We start from the raw sequence: 18118 nt of genomic DNA on the forward strand, positions 1-18118 counted from the left end.
GCCTTTTGTGCCTTTGAAAACCTCCCCCTAAATGTACTCATCGCTCCAAAAGAGGAAATCCAGTAAAAAAACAGAATAGCAGCACTTTGTTTTTCAAACGGCTATTAGTAAAAAACTGGAAACTTATAGACAGAGCCATGTGTGGTCACCAATTAAATAGTGAAGCTATACTTCTGTCTTGGCATTTCATGCCAGGCTTCGTAAACCATCGCAGCTACACTGCTGAAGTTCACATCATCAGCAGAACCCTCTGAACATTGTTTAGTGCAGTACAGTAGAACCCTCTGTTTAACATTGAGCTGGAGAGGATGTATTTTTAGATGGATGAAAACAGGGCACATCAAAGCATTATTCTAACTGGCCCTTTCCTACAGCATATCATAAATTCAGCATGAATTGTTCTGCTATAGGTAGAAGCCTTACTCCCCACATCAGCCTGAAATCTTCAGCTGTTCTTCTATAGCTAAATCTAGTGTTGTCAACCATTCCCTATTTTGATAACACAGCCCTGGGTACTCACCCAATGATTCATCAGCTGTCTCTTTAAAAAAAGAAACAATTTATGACTCATGATGACCAAGGCAATTTTAACAGACTTTTTTCTCAACAATTTGCCATTCTTAAACAAAACATGATAGAAGAACTGCCTGCTATTCCAAACAGACTGTTTTCAAATACCAGATCTACTAAATTAACTAATCGGAGTCACTTCCAGTGAACTAGTTTATTTCTTCCTTTATCTTTATACACAGAGACTACCCCAGGGCTGGCAGAGGCACTAGTTCTACACTAGATGCACACACCCAAATACCCATATCATTAAAACAGTGATTCAGTACCAGTGACTAAACAAAAAGAAGTCATGTTATCATGAAGTGTAGGCAATGGGACTTCTTGTGTCACCATAAGCCCTGGACAAACGTGGGTGACTCACAGGTAATTACTGCTTCCAAGCATAAGACAGGTGAAGAAAGGAGAAAAACAATCACTGGAAAATCAAATATGAAGGGGCCAATCCTGTTAGCCCTATGTTTACCAAACTCTCACGATTTCACATGCAGAAGGCTAGCAGAATCAGGACTAACATTTGAGACCAATTTACTTTGCTTTTCAGTAGGTGGACATTCTTAAAATTATTCATTGGCTTTAAAATAATAAAAAGTCCTCCCAATGATGGGCTTGCAACCAAATTATCTTGGTTCAAACCACCAGCAGGAATGTATAAGGGACACAGGAGAGTTACCCAGGTACATTAGAGTCAGAAAGGAGAGGACTCAGTGTGATGGAAGGTATTCGAGGAAATCCATAGAATCTACGTGACTTGAAGCCTCTGTCATACACGTCACGAATCTACGTGACTTGAAGCCTCTGTCATACACGTCAACCTTTGAAAAAGGTCTGTATTAAATGGCTATGCAGCTCTAGGGGACTAAAAGTTGGACACTTCATATCTCAGCATCCCAGTGTCCTTTGATTACAGATAAAAGCTATGCATCGTGTGTTCCAGATCATTATTTATTTGTATTATAGTTAGGCCTCAAGGCTCCAACCATGATCAAGCCTCCATTGTGCTAGGGCTGTACACATGCATAGTGAGAGAGACTCCCTGCTCCAAGGTACAATCTAGACAGACAAAACAAAGTGCAGTAGAAAGGAAGGATGATTATCCCCATTTTACAGACAGGAAACTGAAACACTGAGATTAAGGGGCTATCTATGCTGCAAGTGAAGGGGTGATTGTCATAGCATGCCCATGCTAGTTTTAATCTAGCTAGCACAGGTGACCACTGAAGACAACATGGTGGCACCGGCTATGAACACACCAGCTGGGGACCCTGGTTACAGTCCCTGGTTCCTAGCCTGTGCTTAAAGCCCGTCCCACCATGTGTTCATTACTACTGTTACCTACACTAGTTAGATTAAAACTAGTCCAATTATGACTCTATTTATTTGCAGACTGCACCTTCCCAGAGATAAGCAATCGAAAGGGGAAGGTATTTTTAGTCAGACTGCTCAAAAGTTTGTTTAACGCCAACGAGTCATTAATATTCTGCATAAAAGAAATCTATGTTAAAAGATTCAACACCCTAATTCCTTCAGTTCAGGCATTAAGAGCATACAGTACTCATTCCAAGACCTCCAAAAGGTCCTCCAAGCAAAACTAGACTAGACAATCCTGATGTTTCTGAGGTTAAAAATACCTTCTAGGCCTCCTACACAAGTACATTATACATATTGGAAAAAGGGCACACACCCAATTTAAAAACAATCCTGGGCCAGCCACTTTTCGCCCTGAGCAATAGGGACAAGAACATACCTTAGGTTATGAAGCCCACTTCACCTTCAACTCTGTGCCAAAGCCACCATTTAAAGGCAAATGCAAAGTGGACCCTGCTCACTAGGAACCAGTCAGATTCACCAACTCACTGAACTGCAGTGAGAGGCCAATGATTTCCACTGAAGATTTTTCTAGAACGACTGTGAATGTGCTGAATACAAAGGAATCAACAATTCCGTAATAAGAATCAAACCACAGACCTAAGGGAGGAAATTCCTTCAGTCCACCCCGCAAACGTAGGCTGATATCCAAGAGAAGGTAAGAGGACCAACTGGGCTGTTTCCCAGTGTAAAGGGTATGTACTCAGTCAGCAAGCTGGAAACAGGGCTGGGAAAAAGTAACTCTACCAGCCACTTCTTATTGTAAAGCAACACCTTGAAAGTGCCCATGTTGGGTGAGCAGACACCCTAAATCCCTCCTTTCCCCTCCACTGTGACAACCAAAACAGATTTATTCCCTTCACATCCCTCCCCTCAACTAATATGACCTCCCTGCCTCTCTGCTCTACCTTATAGGCTGCTGCTAAAACCTCCATTCTGACACCTCTGACCATGTCCTTCCCCTATTTGAGAACCCTCAATTCCCCCTACCTTACCTCTCACATTCAAGATCCTCCAACAACTTTCTTCCATCTCTTCTCCTCCTCCATTACTCCTTCCTACCCATTTACTGTGCATCCTTCTATCACTTATCTTCACATCTTCTTTCATTCTGGCCCTCTTACCTCCAACAGGCTCTCCCCGTGTGCCCAACAACCACTCTCTACTCATTCAAATCCTTTCTTAAAACAGCTCTCCCTTCCAGTCTTTCAGCAACAATCGAACACACACACTCCGCAAAAAAACCCACAAGGGGCAATCTGCACCATTGTATCCAACCTTCGTCTGGCCAGCACGTACAGTATGCATCTCAGCTGTTCTGGTGGAGTAATGACTGCTCAAGGCCAAGGCCAGCAGGGACCACTATGATCCTCTAGGCTGACCTCCTGCATAGCACAGGCCAGAGACCTGCCCCAAAATAACTCCTAAAGCAGATCTGTTAGAGAAAATTCCATACTTGATTGAAAAATTGCCAGTGATGGAGAATCCACCACGACCCTTGGTAAATTGTCCCAATGGTTAATCACTTTCACTGTTAAAAATGTACACCTTATTTCCAGTCTGAATTTGTCTAGCTTCATCTTCCAGCCATTGGATTGTGATAGATCTCTCTCTGCTAGACGAAGGAGCCCATTATCAAATATCTCTTCTCCATGTAGGTATTTATACACTAATCAAGTCACCCCTTCACTCTCCCTTTACGTCCTGGTTATCACTAGCACTTACTAAATACAATAGTAACAACAGAAATGGGGTTCCACTGGAGAATGAAGGGTGGACTATAGATACCAGAGCGAGCAGTCTGGTATAAGAATCTAGATAGACAGAGCCACGGGCTAGCCTGTGGGAAGCATCATCATGTGAAAGACAGACAGATTCAGAACAGACAGTATTTGAGAGTCATAGTATTTGCCAAACTAGATCCCATCACTGGGGATCACGCTCTGACACCGGTCAAATCTCAAGGCTGTTACGTATTGGACATTAGTCATGCCATGAAGTTACAAATATATTGTTTGTGCATCATGCATCACAGATTCTTCCCATCATAGCCTCTGCTGTTATCCTCCATTTCCCACAAGAACACCTCAAAGGAAACTCCTGCCAGGAAGAACAGACTTAATACTCCCGTGGCTGCTGGGTGGCTCAACACCCATTCCTGATCAGCTGTCAAAGATACCAGAAAGATGACAATTCCTGGTTCCCCTGCCTGTAGAGACCACTGATGCTGTTATTTCCCTTTGTCATGGAAACACTCTCTCTCATAACACTTGCTACTTTCCAGACACTAAGGCTTCTTTCATGAAAGAGGAAACAGATGATCTTTTAATTTAATGATCAGAGACAGCACTGGCAGAGAGGGTGAGATTTCAGTTACTGTATTTAGCAACATTTGCTTGTGGCAATGACTGTAATCTGCTTCTATCCTGGCCATACACACTTGCTGCCCAGATGATGATAACTGAAGACGCAATTGGGTGAATCAACGTACTTATTCGGTTCTAATTGACTAGTCCAAAGTAATTAGCACTATAGAACATCATCTCACCTTTCCACCAACAGCCTCTCAGTAGAATAGCTCATAAGGAGAGACATTACAAAGGCACAATGGAGCCAGCTTCACAGTATCTGTATATATAGCTCCTCCTCTGAACCATCACCTCAAAATGTATATGCTGTGCAGGTGTATGATTGGGGTCTGGGCAGAACTGCTTTTAACCACATGTGATCAATATGGATGCATTCCAAAGAGGCACTCACTTTTTCCTCACACAAAACCAAAGCAAAATATAGATTATGAAGCCACAAACTGGATGATCTAATCTGTTTTACACAGAGCTGACTGCCACATAGACTTCCCCTCTGAAGTTTCCATTCTAGCTCTCAAGAATTAAATGTACAGGAAACACAAATACATTTGAACAAACTGATGGTCCATATATGACACACATTCTCCAGCTGTGGCCAGCCTTCCCCCTCAGTCACTGTGAAACAAGTGCTACCATTATAGAGCTGAATAAGCTGTGACTCAAACAGAAGCATTGAAACCATTTTCAGGAAATTACTCTAAGAGAACAGCCCTAGTTTTATTATTTTCTTTCCTTTTGTTCTCTATAATTGGTAGTTAGTATCCAAACTTTAATTATTTCCTGTTTGTTCAGGTGTTTTGAGCCTATTCAGTCATTCCCTGTCTCCAAAAGGTCACATGGATCTGCTCCCTGTATGATAAACTGAAGTCCAAAGGACTGCCAAGTGCATGAGAAATCTGGTAGCACTGTAAAGCACAAAGATTTATTTGGAACACCAAGGGGGCAGGCAGGAAAGGGATAATAAGGTAGAAGATGTGACAAGAATGGATGGAAAAGGCAACAGCAGTGCAGGCCCAATAGTGGCTCAAATTGAAAACACTATCCTTACTACTCTGTAAGGAAGTTTTGTTATAAATGTTAAATGGTTACTCATCAAGTGTAAAAACAGCCTTCAATAGCCCATCAGACTATAGTGCTATGAACCGATTTGTCCATCTGTGCTAGAACTGATTAACTCTTTGATAACTTGGGTGTTGAATTTCCTCTGGCTGAAGGCAGATGGGTTAGAAAATACTGGTGGGAAAAGATTAAGTAGAGGTTGCATTCATATTGTACATCTAAGAAGAAACATGCTGGTGACTAGAGTGACCAGATAGCAAGTGTGAAAAACCAGGACACTTTTGTTTGGGGGGCGGGGAGGGGTTTATAGTTGTGTATATAAGACAAAGCCCTGATATCAGGACATCTAGTTACCCTACTAGTAACAAAGCAGCAGAATTTAAAAATACATACATAAAATGGCATCTAGACTATGGATCCAAACTCTAAGGAACTTACTGCCTGATCTTGTCATTCCTAGGTCCAAACCTTGGTCCTGCAGGTCCTCTCCTGAAGGCACAGAACAAAGACAGTGATAATGAATGCAAATACACTCCGGAAAGCCTGATTCACAGGGTTCACAAAGAGGTGACATTTCAAATTAGACAGGCCAAAGCGCATGCAATGGGGAATGATCTTCCATCAGCAAGCAGCTGGACCAGATACCAACCAGTGGGTGTCCTCCACCCCTAACTGGTGGGCTGCCTCAATTTTATTTGCTTAATTTTAATTTATGTTCATTGCTAGTGCTCTCCCTAATCTCACAGCGGCTGTGTCAATTTCACAGGAATCAGAAACAGATGGTAACAGTTCATTCCAATCAGTTCTCTCCCTTAGTAAGAAAGAGCTGTCTTATATTTTCAATTTTCCCAGTTCTGGTTTGAATAGATTTGGCCCATGATAGATCACACCCCTCCCCCCCCCACTTGTTACAGCACCCATGCAATATCCTTATAGCTACTCACAAGAAAAAGTCCTCCTCCTCATCGGAATCTTCTTCTAGAAGGTTTCTCTGCAAACAAAAAAAAAAAGTTAGCTTCAGTCAATTAGGCTTTGTCTACACGGCCGGTGAAATTCGGCGGCAGTCGACGGGAGATGAATACACAAGCTACTCTATGTAGCTTGCATCTCTTCCGTCAATTTCCTAACTTCTACTTACCGCAGCGTCCCCACTACGCCGTCAATATAGACATACCCTTAAAAACCAGAGTTTCTCTCTCTCTCTCTCTCAATACCCTACAATGTATCCAACATCTGTCTGACCACAGGTTGTACATGACTCCCTTTAGAGCACATCTTAAATATTAATTAATTACCAGGAGGGGTATTCTTTTCAGCCTCAATACCACCTCCCAGAGGTTGAACTGCACCATTATCAGTTAACAAGAGACATTTGCCAGGTCAGTAAAATGCATGGCACTACAGAGCACTGTTTCTGAGTCACGGGGTCAGCTCTCTTGTTGCCAGTTTTAATGGTGAAAATGAAGTCAATTTACAATGGATTTCTATCAATTCCTGTTTCTCTATGTAACTTATGGTTCTAATTCACTTTAAAATATCTATATAACTTCTAGCAATGGAGAAACCCAATGGTCTATCAACCTATTGAATCCTGCCCTGCACAAGACTAAATAAAACTCCTAAATACTCCAGTCCCTAAAAGCACCGTTGTGTACAGATTAAGTCCCAATCAGTTCCCAAAGGGTCCATCTGTAAAACATGACATTCAAACCACACTAACTACAGAAGTCTTTCATGGAAAACCTTATACCTTATGTAATTACTTTGTTTTGTCCTACCAACATAGAAGACCATATGTATTACCTTCTCAGAAGAAACTGTGGTTTTTAAATAAACTGTCACCTGATGATATAAAAGATGGGAATGAGGATTAAAGTTAACAGATCTTCTCTCCTACCCTACCGACAGAGAATATCTGATTATTAACAGACAGGATGAACCTTTCCAATTTTCACATTGGGGTTAAGGTTATTTGTGGGTTTTATGACTAGAATGCTCCCATAACTTATTTGTTTTCCACGGACTGACTATTTCCTATAGTATCCCATACTGTGACTGCACCAAAGATGCATGGAATCGAGTTGAATATGGCATCTGGATTTTCCTCTTGTTCTGTAACAGGGTCTTGATGAGGGAAGTAGATTTCTGATGCGGGGATTATTTTCACAATCCCTTATATTACATGGTATACAGTTATTGCAACGCTCTTTAGTAATGCATTTTGGCCTCCATTACTAATCACTGGATGATACTCAGACTGACCTTCTAAGTCAGTCTTGAAAAATCCTAATGTACAGGAAAGTTTATATGACAGGTAAGATATCATTAGATTTTATCGTCATCATGGTAAGGAAAGCCAAGCAGATTTGGGCACCTGGGCTGAGAATTTTTGTGACAATCTTGTAAGGTTGTTATAAATACAAGACATTTGGTTGGCTCTTTTAAATAGATATAAATATCTCATTTTAGGGGCTGTTATCATGATTTATCTCCATAATAGATGCTCCAACAACTCAGGTCTATATCCTTTCTTAGGGTTAAAAGAATAGTTGAGAAGGAGAAAATCATTTGCAGTTCTGTTCCCACACTAGACTCTAAGATCTCATCATCCCACCCTCATGATGCTTAGGGATGCTGTTCCCCTTGTGTTTGGTTTTGAATTCCCATATTGCAAGCATTGAGGCCCATCTACACTACAGCTTAAACCACATTTACTGAACCAGTTTAAACAGAGTCTAAAAATCATGTTCTAGTCTAGGTATGGACTTTTGTGATCTCCCTACAGGTGTAAAAGGAATTCCCTCTGCAGTAGCCAAGTTTTCAATCATCTCACTAGCAGCTTATATGAGCTGAGCTAAGCACTACTAAAGACTACAACCTGGCTTCCAGGCTCAGTTTAAACACTGTTTGACTGCTTACACTTTAGCTGGACAAATCATGTTTAAATCCACTTCGTGTGTAATAGTGATTTAAACCAGTTCAGCACATATATTTCCAGTTCCAGCATACAGGTGTTTTAGATACACACAGTAAATTCCACTGGGAGGCGTAATACACAAAGTATAATTTCACAAGAATGTTTTAGATTTTTTATTTGGGAATGAGTAACTGCAAAATAGCCAGCATCAGGTTTGCCTAAAGGCAGTTCCAGTTAGGAGACTGTAGCATGCAATGAATTCTCAGACAGTGGAAAACGCAACCTAACAGAATTAAAAAGAAGTCTGCCTGAAACAAACTTCTTTACTAACGTGTGCATTTTTACAGACTAGATTAATTGAATGGAGAATGCACAAATTACAAGACTCATATAAAAACAAAGTTACACTATACCAGAGTCTGTTATCTTAAGGACTTATGCTATAAGGATACTACAGATAAGAAAGCTGCAATTTACCCTTCCCATAGCATATGTCATTAGTTCCCATCCTAGTTATCGCACAGTTACAGAGGTGCTAATTTATAATGCAGGTGCACAGAATAAAAGAAATCTGCTAACAAATTACAAATACATTACACAAGAAAATATGCAAGCTGACAATACCACAGTATTCAATACCACAATTCTGCTGCAAACCAAGAGAAATGCAATAAAAAGCACTTCTGGACACCCTGCCCTGAAGTAATCTAATGCAATACACTTCATGGTGAGGGATGCAAATACCATAACAGCTTCATTGCAGCAATAGTCTGCACAAACAAATAATTGATGATGAGGATGTTCAGATATTAAACTATTTTTCCCACTCCGCACAACTCACATTTATAGCACTATATCAGTAACATATCCAACTAATCTGTTTCAAGGGTGGTTTCTTAATTTTAATCTGTTACGTATTATTTATATCTAATATTTCCTCCAAAATAAGGAGCATCTATCAGGTGACATGAAAATAAAAATAAATTAAGTTATTTCACCACAATGTACTGAACGGTCCCACCTGCCAGCCTAAGAGGAGGTATTCGGCATACTTAAACATAAGGTCACTTCATCAATTCCTTTTATATCCCACTAGCCAGCTCCATGCAGTTGTGATGCCCTATAATACGTCACTGTGTTACATCACAGTTACAAGAGAACCCATTGGCACATAAGGCAGCCTTTCAGGGTGGGGAAGAAAATCAGGTCAATCCCTTTGTTGTATAAGCAGTGATCAATTTTTCTTTAAAAAAAAAAAAAAACACAAAAAAACAACCTTTGTTTTGTCTCTTCCAGTACAAACACCAACACACACACCATTTACAAAAAGGAAATTACTTAGCACTCCCACATTCACAGCCCCCTGTCCCAGGCTGTCTCCATGTTTCAGTGGAATTGGTCAATAGCTGTGAAGTCACTGAGTGATGTGTTCTAGGGAGTCAGGATTGAGTGGAGCCAGCCAAAAGAATTCAACGGGTCCTCCCCACCAAGCTTTTTGTAAAGGTGCCTTTCCAGCGAACATGTTGAATGCCCCTCTTAGGCTGTTGGTGGGGCTACTCAGCATGTTATTGGTAGATTTCATCCATTTGCAGTACACTTTAAACATATCCTCCACTGTTTTAATGGCACTGAAGTCATCAGTGTTGAAGCTGTGTGGTTAAACTCACACCAGGATGGCCCTCAGGCCTCCACGGAGTGCAGAGTTCACAATACACATCCCTGTTAATTACGGGAAAACAAGGGGGGCTGGATACAAAATGTCAATAGATGCAAAAAAGGCTGCTGGCTGTCAGGCACTCACCCTTTCGCTTTTTACTGAGCCGGTGACATCATCGTCATTTAGGTGGCGCTTGAATTTTGGAGGCATGTTTTCTACTCACAAAAATGGCCTTGGTCTTCCAGTACAAGGGGGTGGTGGAGAAACACACTGCCTAGAAGGGAGAGGGAAGCAAACATCTCTAAGATCTAATTGTGTTGCATATAATTATCTATCAGATCATGTAAAGAGTGCCACTCTCTCCCCTTTCCCAGTGCCCAGGAAAACACAGATGAGTTAAACTGAATCTACCTACAAATACCATAAGAAAGAGAATGAAAAAAAGAAAAAAAAAATCAATGACCCACCATAGCAATATTATGCTTTCATGAACCCAAAGGCCTTTCTTAAGGGGGCAGATCATTTAATTTAGTCTAGTTTCTTAGGCATTGATCCTGGAAACACTTAAAGATGAATGCTTATCTTTGAGCATGTGACTGTGAGTGCCACAAGTGAGCACCTGTATGATGAGGGCCTTAGCGTTTAAACTCTTTGGGGCAGGGATTGGGTTTTTCTACCTCTTTGTACAGCACCTGGCATAATAGAGCCCTGATCCCATGGCTGGGTGACTTCAGAAAATAGCCATAAAGTACTTGTGTACAAAAATAAAAAAAAACCAATTTTATATAAAAACAAGAGTCACTAAAACAGTAAAGAAAAGAACAAATCAACCCTAAGAGGTGCAAACATTTCTGACCATGCATGGTTTACTCTCTCTTCTCCACCTCATCCCCCATTCTAATGTTAGTGCCAATAAGGTGTCCACTTGCCAGCCCTAAGCTAAACTCCCTTTATCGACAGAACAGATCCTTCAAATGTAGGCAGAGGCCTCAACCCTAACCTGGATGGACTACCCCAGACTGCCCTCAGCATCTCTCCTGAGTGTAACATGGATGCAGATGGCGGTGGAGAGCTGTTCTGTGTCTGCTTGGAACTCCCCTGAGAGCAAACACCCCATTTCATATAGCTCACTGAAAGTTAATGACGGTTTGCATGAGTGACCTAGCTTGGCTGTGGCCCAGTGACCTAGCGGTCAAAGATTCTGGATCCAACTATCAGTTCCCCAAGCCACCCAACTACATCCTAAACTGCTTTCCATACCAAGTGGATGAAATGTGCTTTGTTAGTTTGAACACTGCCACATTCCACTGCCCTCCGAGTTAGTGGAGATTAAGAGTTAAAATCCCAGGGACCCTGCCACCCTGGAGAGGGCATATGGAAAACTGCACAGGTAGCAGTAGGCTGTGACAATACAACAAATGCAGAAAATTTAGCAAAGGGCCCAGCACAGTGAGCATTGTCTGCTCCCCTTAACACAGCCTGCCGTACGGCAACAAGGGCAGAGCATCTCCCCATTTAGTGACTCACATCCAGAAGGATGGGATTGTTAATATAGGGTAAAGAACAACATTCCAGACACAGGAGTGAGGTGCACAACAGGGACAAGCTACGGATTCTAGGTGAAGTCAACCAGCCAGTTGTTGGGGACCAGTGAGTACAATGGTCACAGGCCAGGAGTGTCCTCCAGTCGGTTGGGACAGGCACAGGTTGGCTGTCAGGAGAACCACAAATACTACAGTTCAGGTCAGAGGTTATTGGGGGAGTCGTGTGCCCATTATCAGAGGAGAAGCAAGTGTGAGGCATACAGGCCATAGAAAGCTATATGTTTGTTGAGATACCCCAGTGCAAGGGAACTGCTTTCCCCTGATGCTTTTCTTGCAGAACACCCCCAGGTTAACCCCCCCAGCTCCACTCCCATGTGCAATACAGAGCCTGGGAGCAGAGGGAGGAACCACTTCAGGCAGTGGAGCCTGATACCCGCTCCAGTGCAGTCTGATCCTAGGCATGGCCCCTGAACAACAGCAGAGAAAGGAAACAGCTCTGCAGCCAGCCCTATCTAGGGGCCCCCAGAGTCCCCCCCCCCCACACACAGCACCTCCTCCCCAAGGGTCCCCAAACCCTGCCCCCAGAGTCCCCCCCCACAGCACCCCCTCCCCAGCAGCCCCCAAACTCTGCCCCCCATAACCTCCCCCACAGCACCCCCTCCCCAAGGGTCCCCAAACCCTGCCCCTAGAGTCCCCCCACAGCACCCCCTCCCCAGCAGTCCCCAAACTCTGCCCCCCATAACCTTCCCCACAGCACCCCCTCCCCAAGGTCCCCAGACCCTGCCCCGAGTCCCCCCCACAGAGCCCCCTCTCCAAGAGCCCCCAAACACTGTAAATCCCCTAGGTCCCTTTATAGCCCCCCCCCGCCATCCCAACTCCGGAGCTCAGATCCCCGCTCACCGCTCTGTGCCGAGCCCGGCTATAGGGAAGTGGGACCGGCCGGGGCTGACCGTGTGCGGAGTCCGGACTAGGAGCTGAGCGGCCCAGCAGCGAGTCAGCTGCTCCATCGAGCACTCGGCACTCCTGACGGAGGCGGGGCCGAGCGCCGAGTCATCGATTGCTGCCGAGCCCGTTTTTCAAAAAGGCGCTTTAATGTTCCGGGAGTCGCGGCTTTTTCGAGGCTCGATTTATTTTTTGGGATCGTTTATTTTGGACTTTAAGGCAGGCGGGCTAGGCTGGGCTTCCCCTCCCGCCGCCGTGCCGTCACTCCTCCCCCTCCCCTTGTGCATCCGACAGCGGACCACAACTCCCATCATGCTCCACGCCGCTCCGCCAATAACGAGGGAGCTTCTTGGCCGGCGGCGCGTTGGCGCCAAGAACTGACCAGTCTGGAACTGACCAGTCATGGCGTGCGCTGCTACTGGGAGCGGGAGGAGCGCAGCGAGGGGCCAATCAGAGGCTGCGGCCCGTATCGGGCCGGCTGGGGGAGTCGGGACGTCACTCGAGTCACGTTGAAGCGGCGCGCGTGGTGGTCGGTCACTGTCACTGGCCGTGGAGTGAGCGAGTGGCCGTTGCTTCTGTGGTGCCGTTGGCTTTAGGCTCGCTGCCTCGCTCGCAGTTGTGCCGTAGCCGCCACTCTGACGCAGCCAGGCAGAGGGGCTGGTCTCGGACTCCTGTCGGTCCGTGAGGAGCAGGCGTTAGCGGAGGCCGGGGGGCGGTTCCAGCCCAAGTAAGGTGGGGAAGAGAGGAGGCGGCGGCGAAACCCGGCCGGCCGCGGGAAGGGGCGAGGCGCCCCGGGTAGGGAGCGGGGGAGCCGCTGCAGACACTTCCCCAGGGCGAGGAGCAGGGGGTGGGACGCTGCAGTGTCGGCAGGGACTTCGCGCATGGAAGCCCCTGAGCTCCTGTCAACGCGCGTGTACGGCGGAGGGGGACAGATGCTGCGTGCAAGTCCCACTCCCCTACCCCGAGCTTCCATGTGGGATGCTATTAACAGACTATTGCCGGCCGTCTCTCCCTTCCCCCTACACAACCAGCGGTCTTTTAGCTGCAGTTAGTTGCGGGAGGGGGGAATTAGGCTCCTTGAAAGGGGGCTGTGGGCAGTGAACTCTCTGGCTCACCCTCTTGACACATACTATTATGTTCTAGTTAAGCCATGTTCAGATGCCGTTTTGAGGCCAAGCCACTGAAAGAGCAGCATGCCTCCAACAAAAAGGGCAACATATGAAAAATAATCATAATAATAATACAAAAAGGAGTGGGAAAAAGACAAAGCATTGAAAGACTGGATAAAGCCTGTGGTTGGTGACAACAGTAAAGCTGCATGTAAGTTTTGTAAAACCCAGATTCATGCACAGCATGCTGACCTTGTGCAACGTGCAGGGACTGATAAACACAAAACAAATGCAACATCATTTTCTTCTGTGTGCCTGACAGATACTGGATTTATAGCATCAAGACCTTCAAACATGCAGCAAGTGGAGCTAAAACTGGCCTGCTACATTGCCTGTCACTCACTGGTTAGTTCTGGGGATCATCTTGTGGAACTCATTGGACCAACTTTTGAGAATGAGGTCAGTCTGCATCACACAAAATGTATGGCCTTAATAAACAATGTTATTTCTCCCTGCATGTTTTCTGATCTCATCAAAGACATTGGTGAGTCTCAATATTCACTGGTTATAGGTGAGAGCATAGATGTTGATGCAGTAAAGAAGTTTTGCATTTTAGTATACTACTTCAGCTCTTCCTTAAACAAAATTGTGTCTACATTTTTGGGATTAGTCCATTTGGAAAATGAAACATCAGAAGAAATTGCCACAGCACTGATTAAGTTTCTTGACAATGTTGGTCTGGATTTCAGCAGGTATATTGGGATCTGGACTGATGGCTGTGGCATCATGGCTGGGAAGGAACATTCTGTCTACACACAACTCCTCCAAAGCGATGAAAATCTCAGTCTGATCAAATGTGTGTCATTCAATCCAGCTGTGTGCCAGTAAAGCTGTAAAAACGCTGTCATGCAGTCTAGAGTTTTTAGTCTCACATTCCTATACCTGGTTTTCTTACAGCTCCCTGAGACATGAATATGCAAAGATATATCAACTGATTAATCATGGTAACACGCCACTGAAGCTCGTTCAGCTGTCAGCCACTACATGGCTCTCCATTCACGATTGTTGTGAGTGCATACTGGATCATTGGGATGAGTTAAAGTTGTATTTCGAACTAAGCAAAGACCAACAACAATGCTATGAGGCAGAAATTCTGTATCAGATGTATTCTGACCCTGTCAATAAGCTGTATTTACAATTTCTAACACCAGTTCTGCGGGGATTTGTGAGAATCAATAAACTGTTCCAACATGACTCTGACGTTAATGCCTTCAAAATGCTGGACTGCCTCCAGTCTTTCTTTTGTAATCTTTTATCAAGAGGGGTGTTTTCAGAAAGGATCCCTTTATCTGATGATGTCAGTTTGAATAACCCAGCTTGCCACTGTATGCTGTTAATTTTGGGGAACTGTTTACTATTGCTTTAGGAGAGGCAAACCTTGACAATGCCGTTGAAGCTAATATAAAGAATAGATGTCAAGACTTCCTCCTTGAAGCTGCTAAACAAGTACAGTCAAGACTTCCAGCAAATATTGATCTGTGGAAATCTATTTCAGTATTCAGTCCATCAGTTATTCTTTCTCAAGGAAAACCTCAATTAGTGACTATCTCCATGCTGAAAATTTTCAAAGGTGACTTGAGGGCTTTGAATGCACAGCATCAAGCCATCAGCTTCCAGAAATGGAAGAACACTGATGACAAAAACAGAGCAGTTCTGGGTAGAAGTATACAATTTTCAAGACAACAGTGGTGAACAGCGCTTTAAAGAGCTAGCCCTGTTTGCATTTTCCCTACTCACCGTGCCTCTGAGTAATGCTGATGTGAAACAAGTGTTCTCTGAGATGAAAAATGTCTAAGCATCAGAACAGGATGGATCACTGGACTCTGACCAGTATACTGAAGTCCGCTGTGGGTTAAGAAGACTGGGGATTTGTTGTAAGGATTTTGTCCCACACAGGGATATGCTTCGACAGTTCAACATGGGAATGTACCACATTGAAGCAACAGAGACTATGGAGGATGAAGAAAGCAAGGATGACCCTTTTTAATGTAAGTACACACAAATTTTATTTAATATTTTTAATGTGTAATGATGTATGCAACAAAACTAGAACTACTAAAAAAAAATTATGGAATTTGTATAAATACCCCACTATCCTCTCCCTGAAATGAGCTGGATTTGTTTTGGGCTTATTTTGAAAGGGGTTGGGCTTATTTTGAAAGACAGTGTTAAATCTCACAAGGAAAAAAGTGGCAATCTGTCCCAGCTGGGAGTGGGGGACGGAGAGAGCTCGGGGACACAACCCAGGGAGGATGGGGGAGACGGAGCCCTGGGGATAGGATGGGATACTTAAGTTGAATAGATGCATAAAAGTTTGAGGCCTTAGCTTTTATCCGATGTGTACCTATCAATCCATGTCCCGTCCACCAAGAAGTCTCTTACAAGAGAATATAGATTGAGTTGCTTTACCTCACACAACTTAATGTATGACACCGGAGAAAGCAGTCCCTCTTTGGAACTCTAAATAGGCCAGCAAGCAATTAGCTGCAATAGTGAAGGGTACAAGTAAGTGCCTCATATCATACAGCGAAGACAAAGAAGGCTGGAGACTTGTTTTACAGACTGGGCTTTGAATAAAAGTTGGCAGTTCTGCAGTTGGTTTGTGTGAACATGTGGAATCTGTTAAGTACCATCACAAATAATAAGATTTACATTTTTCTATATCAGTAGTTCTGATGATTCAGTTAATTTACTTTCCTTACAGCAAGACACCACATTTATGATATGTGTTTTATTAACAGGAAAATGAATTGGATTTGTACAAGCTGAATTTGAAGCCAAGCTATCATTTCTACCTACAGCAACAAGAAATTGTCAAGATTTATCTCTAATTGCAGTCACTGTTATAAATTTGCTTTTTAAAAATACTCTTGTGAGATTTTGATTATCTGGGTTGTTTTTATAGAAGCAGGAAACAAGCCTAGCATGAATCTTCTGGAAGACTTTTTTTTCCCGGCAAAGGTATTAATGCCTTAAAGTAATTCTCCATCTGTTATTTTGTCAAGTACATGAGCTTCTCTCTGATCAGTGTATGCTGAGTGTCTGTTTATGCCAATATAATTATAAAGCACTCTTTCACTCTGTTTTCAGTAAACCACAGTTGAGCATGTGGCTACTGTCAGAACGTGTGAATAACATGGGCCAGATCCTCAGCTGGGGGAAATCTGCATAGCTTCATCAATGCAGCTATGCTGATTCAGTTCTGGCCACATCTCCTCTGCATAGATATTTTTTGCAGATGCACTACCATAGTCTATAGGATAGTTTAATTTAAGAAATAAGTAGAAGTTAGGTTTGAGGGCTAAGTTAGCCTAAGTATAGAAGAGTGTAGGAAATTGAAGTTGCTAGTGTGAAGAAAAGCCAAAGATAAGTTGGAGACAGAGTGTTATGGGAAAGTAAGAGTTAGCAAGGCCATGACCCAGGGTTGTGTTACTGTTATGTTTTGGTTATAACTGGTTTGAGCAAGGTTTGTAATGGATGCTTTTGAGAATTGTGAATGTTTTTATTAAAATGCCACCTGTATTGATAGTATGGGAAGGACATTGGTGCAGATATTCATTTAAATAATGTCTAATGTAAAGAGTCATGAAAGAAGGTGGTGGAAATATAATTATGGTATTATAATTAGGGTTATAATTGAGCATAAAAGGAGTAGTTTTGCTAAATTTGCGCGAGAGCTCCAATTAACATCCAAAGAGTACCAGTAGGTTCCAGAATTATAAAGTTCTACTTCACTCTGTCAGTGGACTGATCACCCATTTATACACCATTTCATTTTTGAGCGTGAGGATAATAGTAGCATATGTTTAAGTAGCAATTGCATGCTATTTGCTTGACTAATCACTCTTCTTTTTAATAAAGTTTGGTTGTATCATTCAAAGTGTTGCCTAGTGCCAAAATACATTTTCTATAACTGACCTAGAGGTTGAAACCTGAAAACTAATGTGGGTTTTATTGCACCCTTATCTTTAACAACTTAATATTAATTATGAACATTTAAATGCAAAAGTTACAAAAGGTTACATTAACTTCCCTGTGCTTTTGCATATTACAAAACAATTTAAAATCATCATTGAAATATAACCTCAGGAAAACTCCTTGTGTAGTACTTTTAATGGTTTATTTTTGTGCAACTACACTGACATTTTAATACCCTGCAATCTTTCACCCTAGTTTTCCAGAGCACTGTATGAATAATGGCAAACAGAGGCACAGAGAGTTTAAGTGACTTGCCCAAGGTCACATATCAGATGAGTGTGAGTCGAGACCAGACTCCAAGAGTAGGAAGGCTCACTTAGAGTCCAGCCAAGATGTAGTAGCCAAGAAAAGCTTGTTTAGGATTTGGCTGGTTCCCTATGAAAGGGAGCTGGGGTGAGATCTGCAGGCAGCGCTGGGAGTCTGTCGAGTGGAGAGAGCTTCCATAGTAGCCAGACTAAGGACCTAGGAAACAGCACCCCAAAAGGTCTGCAGTTCTTGAGGGAAAGTAAGGCTGGGATGACTGCCATGCTGTGGAGTGCCTTGTG

General features: G+C 43.3%; 1 protein-coding gene and 1 long non-coding RNA gene across 5 annotated transcripts in view; one reads left to right on the forward strand and one right to left on the reverse strand.

The window, feature by feature from the left end:
* Positions 1-12741, reverse strand: part of VAMP4 (vesicle associated membrane protein 4) — a 29273-nt gene extending 16532 nt beyond the window's left edge. The window contains exons 1-4 of the mRNA XM_067532403.1: positions 12385-12741; positions 10085-10214; positions 6311-6357; positions 5805-5855 (exon numbers count right to left, since the gene is read on the reverse strand). Of these exons, the coding sequence (XP_067388504.1) occupies positions 5805-5855; positions 6311-6357; positions 10085-10150 (164 nt within the window). The 5' untranslated portion in view covers positions 10151-10214; positions 12385-12741. The remainder of the gene's footprint in view (positions 1-5804; positions 5856-6310; positions 6358-10084; positions 10215-12384) is intronic.
* Positions 12742-12950: 209 nt separating this feature from the next.
* On the forward strand, positions 12951-17469 carry LOC137142913 (uncharacterized). Of its 4 annotated transcripts, none has more exons than XR_010917044.1 (5): positions 12951-13158; positions 13570-13746; positions 13858-13994; positions 14285-15583; positions 16337-17469. It is a non-coding gene; the product is annotated as an uncharacterized lncRNA (long non-coding RNA). The 4 variants fall into 4 exon arrangements; XR_010917047.1 differs by having other exon boundaries at positions 14288-15583; XR_010917046.1 differs by having other exon boundaries at positions 14493-15583.
* The last annotated feature ends 649 nt before the right edge of the window (positions 17470-18118 follow it).

Source organism: Emydura macquarii, unplaced genomic scaffold, assembly GCF_026122565.2.
Source record: "Emydura macquarii macquarii isolate MOO-44397 ecotype Brisbane River unplaced genomic scaffold, CSIRO-AGI_Emac_v2 contig_3287, whole genome shotgun sequence".
NCBI lineage: Eukaryota > Metazoa > Chordata > Testudines > Chelidae > Emydura > Emydura macquarii.